Below are 9,559 nucleotides of genomic sequence, written 5' to 3' on the forward strand. Positions count from 1 at the left end.
GTACGTATATGTGCACGGTACGATATTTATAATGAGCACAAACAAACATTTTGCATTCTGCTACAGACATGATTGACGCTCTGTGGGGAGCGTACAAAGCAGAGGCAAACAATTCAGAGTGTGATGTGCAATGTAGAGGCCACACAGAGGTCATGTGGTGTGTATATCCGGCAAGCTGTTTGGGTTCGAGGGCAGAACGGGCTCGGGCGCCTGGGTGATGAAGGTCGCTGGGGAGAGCTCCTCTCTAATTCAGGAAGACAGTCATCATTATGCAACGCTAAAATGCAACACGCTGATAAATCACATGTAGGCACTCATGTTCTCACAGCCAATACTTTTTCAGCTAAACATGGAATGCGGGACCGATAAATCTTCACAGGCTTCGTAATTGCAAGGATGAGGAGCAACTTTTATTCTCGTACATTCCTTTAGTGTCTTACCCGGCAGCATCACCGTCAATAAGGCCCTTCTTCTCAGAGGAGGCGGACAATGCCAGATGTTGGCTGGCTTTCCTATCAGGAAAATGCAGAGTTGCAGTTAAATACTGAACCTCACACTGAAAAGCCATGTTTTAGCACATTGGTGACTATGCACTCGGGCCTGCAGCCTGTCTTAGAAAGGGGTTACTCTGGGTCAACACAATGCACAGCGAGTTGGATAAGTGACTCTCTCGAGTCGTCAAATGTGCTGTGTTAGTCTGTTGGACTAGGTGCCAGACCACCGTTAACATGAATATACATCTCCTGCCTGCCATACCCCCATACATCCAGATCCTCTGCACACTCCTTTCTGAAAATCATGTTAGCAGCTGCTCTCCGACCACAAGTGTTCAAAGAACAAAATAAACGGCCAGCGCACGTGAAGAGGGGCCAATATGCTGAGAGCAAATCGACGTGACCAGATGTTTGTTTCCAAGCACACGACTCTGCGGCTGGGCCTATTTTTACTATTGTGCCCAGACTCTTTCTTCATTCTTTTTAAGCAGCTGGATGGAAAAGAAAATTGGTTGAAGCCTAACTGATGTTTTATGGTATCCTCTTCTGCTGAGAAAATGGCTGTTTAAAACATTAAAAAGAGGGAGGAGTCACCAGAAGTTCAGCCTGAACTACTGCTTGGTGTCACCGCACTTTGTTGTTCAGAGGTAATTCATCCAGACGTTTCAGTCCATTTTCAGGGATTACGAGTGGATTGGACGGTATTATTTAGGATGATGTCAATGAGCGATAAACAAGTCTTTTGCTAAGACAAACCTAACACAATCATTGGGAGGCTTTATTACCTTTGCCTCTGCCCGTTCATCTGAGCAAAGAGAAGCCTGAGCACTTGTTCCTTCTGCTCCCAAGTCAGATCTGAGATTTCAACTTTGCTGCCTGGTTGATGAGTCCTTAAAAACAGGTGGATGGAATCAAAATGTCATGTTAACCTGCTAGTGTTCCCATTCCTACATATATAGGCCATGTTAGGATGAACCAGAATGTTATGGTTTGATAACCACTGAATGAACTGAATGCTGCTTGTTGCTGGTAAACATGAGGAAGTAAAAATATCACAAAGATATACAAAATGGCATGAGTCATGGAAAGGATGGGAAGTAGACCTACCACCTTGCAGCCGCTGCCATGTCTGAATGGACAGAGTTGGTACTGTGGGGGCTTTCATGAAAAGTGCGGATGGGTGGGAACTTGAGCTTTCCTGCTGTGGCTTCTCTCAACCTCCAGCGATAAGCCTGGAGTGCCTCCTTTTTGTACTGCAGCCTGCTGGCCGTGATCTCCTGCTTCACCTGAGCCAGCGCCTCATGGAAGAACCGCTCCAGCTCTGTGCGCTGCTCTACGATGGTGCTCGCGAGCCGCTTGATGTGGCCAAGTTCCCTCTCCCGCATGGCGAGTACCTTCTGCAGCTTCTCCAGCTCTACCTGGCTGGCCTGAATGCTGACTAAGGTCGTTTTCTCCTCCTCTTGCTTGGCTTCACCTGATTTAAGCTCCAGAGCCTGCTCCAGGGAAGCCACCTTGGCCCTCAGTTTAGATAGCTCCCCTTTTTGGGCCTCCATCTGAGCTGCATTCTTCTTTCTCAAGAGCTCATGTGTGTTCTGGGTGGGTAGACAGAAAAGCAAAGTATTTACATCAATGACACCAAGCTAAAACTTTGGAGAATCCTTTCTTTCACGTGCCAACATAGAGCTGGAATAGATGCTGATTTGTGTGCTTATGTGCTGTTGAGTGAGCGGCCAAAGCTTCAACAAGGTGGATTTACTCCCTTTATTTACTATCATCATCAGAGGTAAGATTAATGTGCCCAATATTTATTTGTTCTACAGAATCAGAGCCAGAAACCTGTGAAGGAGAAGCCACTAAATTTGAACCATACACCAGTGGAAACTCACCACAACCACTGACCACTGAGAGGCTGGGTAGTAGTCAGGAGATGGTGGGGGGGTGGGTTAGGAGTAGGACCACAAGGAAAATACACAGGGTCAGCACAAGTAAACAACACAAGGGAAAAACCACCTGAAATATTCTGCACAGATCTGACAAGTGTTTCATAACCGAAATGATTGAAAATGACTTTATGGAGATGAATGGCCTCTATGCAAGGACCTGCCTCATAGTACCACTGCTGTTCGCTGTCCGACAGTTCAAACACACCTTGTCCAATACCAGGGAGGCGTTTTCCTTCGCCAGCGAGTTTGTCAATTTCTGCAGTTCTTCTGCCTCCTTCATGTGATATTTCAGCGCTTCATTGAGACGGACGTTCTCCTTGAACACGGAGTGCGAGGCGTCGTCCAGCTGCCTGAACAGTTTACAGGACAAACAAAAAGAGAGCCACTATGAATTCTATGAACCTTAATGCAACCTGCATGTAGTGATCCAAGTAGAATTAAAAACATGTGGAGCAAATCACACATTTTAGCTCTTTTTCTTGATTGATACACATTCAAGTGAATTTACTGGCTCAGTGCGCTTGACCTTTAAAGACAAACTGAGCGTGCTCAAAACGTAAATCAATTACTGTCACTGAGACCTAACCGTCAGGACCACACCAGTATCAATGTTGATGTTTTATGTGCTGTACAAAATAACTAAACATAGCAGAGGTGAAATATACATCTTATGGCCTCAAAAGTAATAAACTATCATCTTCCACTCGCACATTACACCCTCCTCCCTGCAGGACTTTGTGGCTTCGGTGATGTACACTATCTAAACGTGACCAACCGATGTGGTCCAGAAAATAAAATTAGTTCTAGTTATATATATAGTTATATATATTTATATACATAAACACTCCAAGCGAGTAAATTATTTTTTCTTTGCGTTCTGAGCACATCAAAGAGCAAACTAAAGAATAAAATTAGATTGTAAAGGGAGAGCGGAAACACACTCACTCAATGGCTTCACTGTGGGCCCTCTCCACTACCACGGCTATCTTTTGCTCAGCTTCCCTCTCCAGGCGAGCCTGCAGGGAAATTTGCAAAGCTGATATATTTTCGAATCAGATCTACGTCACTGTGAATTCGCCTCATTATTCTCCATTATCTTCCACATTGGTCACACATCTTTTGGTGATTCTTTAAGGCTTGACAATACCTTTTCTTTGAAGAATCTGTACTCCATTTTGTTTAGGTTTTCCCTGTGCTCCTTGTTAGCCATGTCCATGGTTTCTTTAATCTACAATGTAAGGTTGTGGTTATTGGTAGTATCGACATCCTGTTGACAGGAAACATTTTATACTTAGTTTTTTCCCCTCACATCACTGAGCTCCTTCTCCATCAAGGCTTTCTTCTTCTGAAACTCCTTAATTTTCTTCATTCCATCCTGTATCATGTTAAAGTCGCTCGACTTCTTTCTGAACAGCTCCTGCATCTCGTTGATCTGAAGTGTGTAATCTGCAACCTGTCGAAGCCAATCATATGATCAGACGCGCACAATGAAAAATATTCCACGTTAAATGCATGCCTGCAAACAAAATACATCTACTCATCTATATGCTAGAGTTGCTGCAAAGCTCCCATAAGTGCAGCTTGTGTCAGTCAGGAAAGAAGATTTTTATACCGAAGTTCACAGGGGCCGCGCTCTTTTGCAAACCGACTTCAGCACAGATCAGTCAGGCTAAATACCTCAAGATGCTACTGTGGAAAAGCCAGGCTGAGCGAAAATGTGACAAAATGACCAAAGTCATGAGAGACTAGCAAAACACGCAGCCACAAACATGTACATGACGACTAAATGAGAGGCTATCAACCATCTGATTACAACTTGAGGCCTAATCGTTATTCTTCATGCAGCTCTGTATACCGTACATTCATCTACATCAATGCACCAATCTACAGTATTTATTTATTTCAAGTTGGTTTGCATCGTATGCAATTTTCACACTGTGTGATCCATCAAATGGCCAGCTTTGCAAAACATATCCACCAGTTTACATTTAAAAGTGATCTGTGTTGCATGCCTGTCTTTTCCTCATGCTGCGCAAAATAAACTGCAGCCGGAAAAGCTTTAACAGAACAATTACTCGGCTGACTGAATCTCGCGACACTCAAGTTCCATCACGTCTCTCCTTAGACAAAAACCAGGGCATCCATTCTCCCCGAGTGCCTTTGATGGACTACTTTCCATTAGCTAAGTCAAATTTCAAGATGAACCACTTAATCACCTCAAAATGGGAAAAGGGCCGTGAACAGCATGCTTTGAGGTCACATCCTCAGAGTCAACCACACGACAGGAGTTTGTTGTTTTTTCCCGTAACTGGACATATGTGACAGTTCCATACATGTCTAAAATAGGGATGTTTCAAGTTGGTCCAGACCATGCCTCTTTTTCCTCCTCAGAAGCTTATTGGACTCCATTTTACCAGCATGAAGTAAGAACTGGCAGATGGAAAACAGCTGCTAGCAAAAGAAACTTTTTTGTACCTTTTTTGCCTAGTAAAGCCACTTAAATTTTGTCATGTCACTTTGATAGCTTGATCTTAAGTAGAAGCAGCAGAGGTCAGCGAGGATAAAAGGAGTCAAAATAAGTCTCTTTGGTGGGTGTTATGTAACTTAAAGTGGCATTTTAGAGTAAGGATCTGTGTGAGGTATGGTTAACACATCAAGACCAAACAGTGCCACTGCCTTTTCCCAACCAAGCACTTTTAAATTATGCTTTTTTTCTGTGGCCACTAGCATAAATAAAAATAACATTAGACCATCTTACTCGGAATGTGAGGCTTTTTTTTTCTTTTTTTTTGTTCTATGGTCGCTTTTGTTTGGTTGTTGTTTTCTTACATAATAAATGTCAACATAATTACACAGAAGACAGCTGCTAAGACACAGCGCAGCACATTTTTGAGATGCTACAGGTTTAAGTTGCGCACAGTAAATCAAAGTATAGTATTCTACTATGAACATGCTAGCTTGAGCATGTTTTGTGGGCTCAAAATGAAAGCTCCAGTTGCATTTCTTTTCTTGTGGTTGTGTTTTAAAATGAACTCACCAGTTTGTTTTGCTCCTCACGTGCAAGTGCGTCTTGACTTTTGAGGCTTTTCTCCAGCATACTGATCTGTTAGCGTTATAACAATAGGTAGTTAAAATCAGTTATCGTGTTCATTTACACAGACACACCAACAAACTGCCCGACCTTCTCCTCTTTTGCTGCGTTTTGTCTCCTCAGATAGCCTGTTGTATCGATCGTGTCCTTCTCCGCGCGGTACAGCTGGTTGGTCAGCTCCTCGTTAGCGCGTGCCAACTTGCGGCAAGCCTCACGATACTGCACGAGCGACTGGTCGGTGACCTGTAACCTCAGCTCCCAGAGGGCAGCGTTGGCCTTGGCCTTCTCGATGTCCGTCTCTTTGTCCGCTTTTGACTCCTGTTTGCCGTCTTTCTTTCCCTTCCTGCGACAAAATACGAAGTGTAGTTCGAGTTTCCATTTGAACGTCAACGCAGCACAAAAAGAGGCTTAGAAATATGCTAACTTACCCGGCTTTCGCCCTCTTTACTTTGTTGACTTTCTTCTTCGGCATTACTGCTACTGTTACGAGCTATAATACTACACAAAACAACCCCGTGCCGCTATGGAGAGAAGAAGTTACACGGTAATTTCCACAGGCTTTGTACTTTGGCTCAGAGTAACGGTGGCTAGCTCCTGTGCAACCCGTAACCTGTGAGTGTCCGTGTAGTGTTGTTGCCATGGGGACGCTGTAGCGGAAGAAAGGTCAAATTTCTCCGTCACAGGACCTTTAGTAGCCTGCGTACAACTACTTTACATCTAATACTCAACCTTATTCCAGCTCATCATATATGTGGCATTTTAGCATATTTATGTCTGAAATACAGTTTTAATGCATGTAAAGTATAATGAACCCACTTAGCAATGGGATCCTTATGAGAGTAAGTTAACAGACAATGCACATGCCAGTGTACTGTCAGTTTGACATAGAGTACTCTATTAATCAGTATTACAGTACTTTTTGAGCAATGTAGCACCAAGTGATACATTAATTTTTAAACAGAGCGACAGCATAAGGACACACACAGAGGTAACTACACAGACACATAGAATAATGAAACATAAATAACTAAAATCTTAACTACAAACTGGACTAACTTCAAAAACTATGACCATACTGTATCGCTTAATATGTGAGTGCCCACTGGTATTTTGTACATTGTTTGTGCAAGTCTATTATATACTGTGTGTTGCCGTGTATTAATTATAGCAAACTGCTTCACTTGAATTGCATAAATGGGTACTGGGAATAATCAACAGTAAGACATTGTGTGATCATGGTAATATAAATAAATCGTCTGAGGAAAAGATGACTGCACAAAGATTTTACTGTATCACTAATGTTTTGACGACCCTTGGTCTTTTTCAAAACACAGAAATAAATACACACCTGGTGGTAATCCACAGTTGGCCTTTGTCACAGAATATTTTGACTTCTCATTGTAGGAAAAGCACAGGTTTACTAATAACATTAACAGTGACTTCATTATATTCCAGTGTCCCATTAAGACGTGCAAGAGACAGCATGCACAAATGTCAGGACTCTCGTACAGCTAAAATGAATTAGTCACTGCTAATTATGTGCAATTGTACTTTTCCTACTATGTCAAAATGGAAAAGGCCTATCAGTAACATCATTAAATAGCTAAAAGGTACACCTGAGCTTATCACAAATTGGTCAACATAAGAATAAGAAGTTGAAAATATACTTTGTCTTTGTATAGATTCTGACAACGAAATGTAACATGAAGACTAAACATTCTGGAGAAATCTGAAGCAATGGAGCTGGCAGGCTGGATTGTGTGTTGTGAATCAGAAGCAAACAGCAGAGCGGAGCAGGCAGTGCTGGAATCTTCAGGAAGAACACCGGAGAGTGACGAGGATCTGGCCGTAACCGGCAAATCAGGAGGGCACGAGACAGTAAACCACTAACACACATGTGATCTGGGGATTTACGATCTACTGCAGGCCACAGGTGTAGGTGAGTGGAATGGTAGCAGGTGTGTGGGTGAGTAGGTGGGAGGAGGAAACTAGGTCACCGCACCCTCACTAAAACAGACACACCCATACACACAAACAGAGAGACAAATATGAAACACATGGGAGGGAAAAACAGCAAAAACATGAGGATGAGGGAGGAATCCTTCAAGACCTAGACATTAGATGTGCACCTAACAATTATCTTCATTATTGATTAATCTCTTGTTTGATTTAGATTCAGATTCAGATAAACTTTAAAAATCCCACGGGTATATATGTTTGGATGTTTGAATTTAATTGTCAGTTACAATTATACCAACCATGGATGAATAGAATTTACAATATCAACCATTTCTGAAAATTGTTGGGTTTTATTTTGGTTAATCACTTCATCATACCTACAGTTAACCTTCAGAATATTGTTGGACTTGGCACACTCGCAAGTTCATTGAGTTTATCACAATAATTGAAAAATCACCACCAGTTCAGTGTGACTTTTTTAATTGACGCCTTTTTCCTCATTACCATTTATTTATCCTCAGCTACTGCTTTTTTTAACTTTTGGTTGTAGTTTTATTTCTGTCCTTCTGCAAGTGAGCACTTTCTCCTGTATGAATAAAGGCTTTAATCAATTAATAACACAATCACTGTGGGGGATTATAAGATACAGATGTCTGCTCTGCTCAACAGCTTGTAGACTGGCACAGAATGGCTGCATTTGTCACTTGTCTTGTAATTACAGTCTTCTTGTGCTGGGCTCTATCAAACAGGATCTGTTTGCACATGATGTCCTCCCACATGATGACATGAGATACATCTGGCTCCTGTCAACAGTATTGTGCATGTTGTCCTGAAAAGAACTATGCGTTCCTCGCTGCCATCCCCACTGTTGTTTTTTGCTGGAGTTATGGGAAAACCACAGAGATCAACGTAAATGCAGTTGGCTTACATCTTCGAAGAGGCTCATCCAAAAGAAACAATGTAAAGTTAGAGCAGGTCATAATTCAAGCTCAAAACCGCTGCCTTCTCTCCATTATCTTGTTTAGCTTCCTGCAGGAGCCTGAGAGTGTCCATTCTAGATTTTTCATCAAACAAAAAAGTAGATATCGTAAAAGTGCAGGGTGTAGCTACTGTAAACTGAATCATATAGGGTCGCTCTCTACTCTGGCATCATGAACAGAGTTTGAAGACTAAATTTAAAGGTAATTACTATGACAGTGAGGAGAGAAAACTGAAATAACCCTGAGCTTTTCAAAGCTGTCATTATCATTGGAATTGTAATGACAAGGTTTGGGTCTCTTCAATGGACTTTTTGGGGTAGGACACCCACAAACATGGCATTCCTGAGGGTAACATTGCAGCATATTAATGATATATTGCACGGTGCAGATTACAAAGCTGGGGTCCCTTCTCATGCTTTACGGTTTCAGTTAAGTTGAAACAAAATACCAAAACTTGCATTCAATCTACTTCTCCTTTAAAACATTGTGTTTGTAATGTGCTGTGTCATGCTGTAGAGGAGCACTTCACACACAGTTTCTACTGTAGCTGTGAACATTTGGATGACATCCTAACATGATTTGGCAGCGCACAGATTTTACACTAGACATTGTTTAGTTTATTGTATGTTATTGTAGAGTGGACATCCAAAATTTCTGCTGTAAAATCTAAATGCATTTGACATTTAGCTTGAAGGGCAGTTCCCGTTGCATCACACTGTCATGATAATATAAAAGTAGGTGTGAGTTTACAGCAAAATTCTATGATTCATGCATCAAATGGCCTAAGGTGGATTGCGACTGTCCAAACAGTGCACATTATCCAAATGAATTGCTACATTAACTGCAGGATGTGTCTGAGCATTAACAGCAGGAAAATATCTAACAACGATTTCAAAATGAAAACACAGTCGAGACAAAGCATGACTTTTTAAATATTTCTAATTGGACATTTTGATCCAGGGTTTATGAGTCACATTATCACACTGTTAACATGCAACCAAGACATCTATGGGCACAAGTTAGCGAGAGGTCCTGCACATGTACGCTTTGATAGGGGCAAACGACCATTCTGGTGAGCCACAGGATTGAAAA

At 41.9% G+C, this 9,559-nt stretch overlaps 1 protein-coding gene across 1 annotated transcript; it reads right to left on the reverse strand.

Annotated features, from left to right (window-relative positions):
- Window positions 1–267: 267 nt before the first annotated feature.
- bbof1a (basal body orientation factor 1a) lies at window positions 268–6,000 on the reverse strand. The gene is made up of 11 exons (XM_070979206.1): window positions 5,957–6,000; window positions 5,619–5,871; window positions 5,475–5,540; window positions 3,747–3,890; window positions 3,585–3,665; window positions 3,383–3,453; window positions 2,643–2,787; window positions 1,602–2,086; window positions 1,280–1,384; window positions 441–512; window positions 268–277 (listed from the first exon to the last, which is right to left on the reverse strand). The coding sequence occupies exons 1-11, from the start codon at window positions 5,998–6,000 to the stop codon at window positions 268–270; spliced, it is 1,476 nt and encodes a 491-aa protein (XP_070835307.1).
- Window positions 6,001–9,559: the final 3,559 nt, after the last annotated feature.

Source organism: Chaetodon trifascialis, chromosome 14 (assembly GCF_039877785.1).
Source record: "Chaetodon trifascialis isolate fChaTrf1 chromosome 14, fChaTrf1.hap1, whole genome shotgun sequence".
NCBI classification, from domain to species: domain Eukaryota; kingdom Metazoa; phylum Chordata; class Actinopteri; order Chaetodontiformes; family Chaetodontidae; genus Chaetodon; species Chaetodon trifascialis.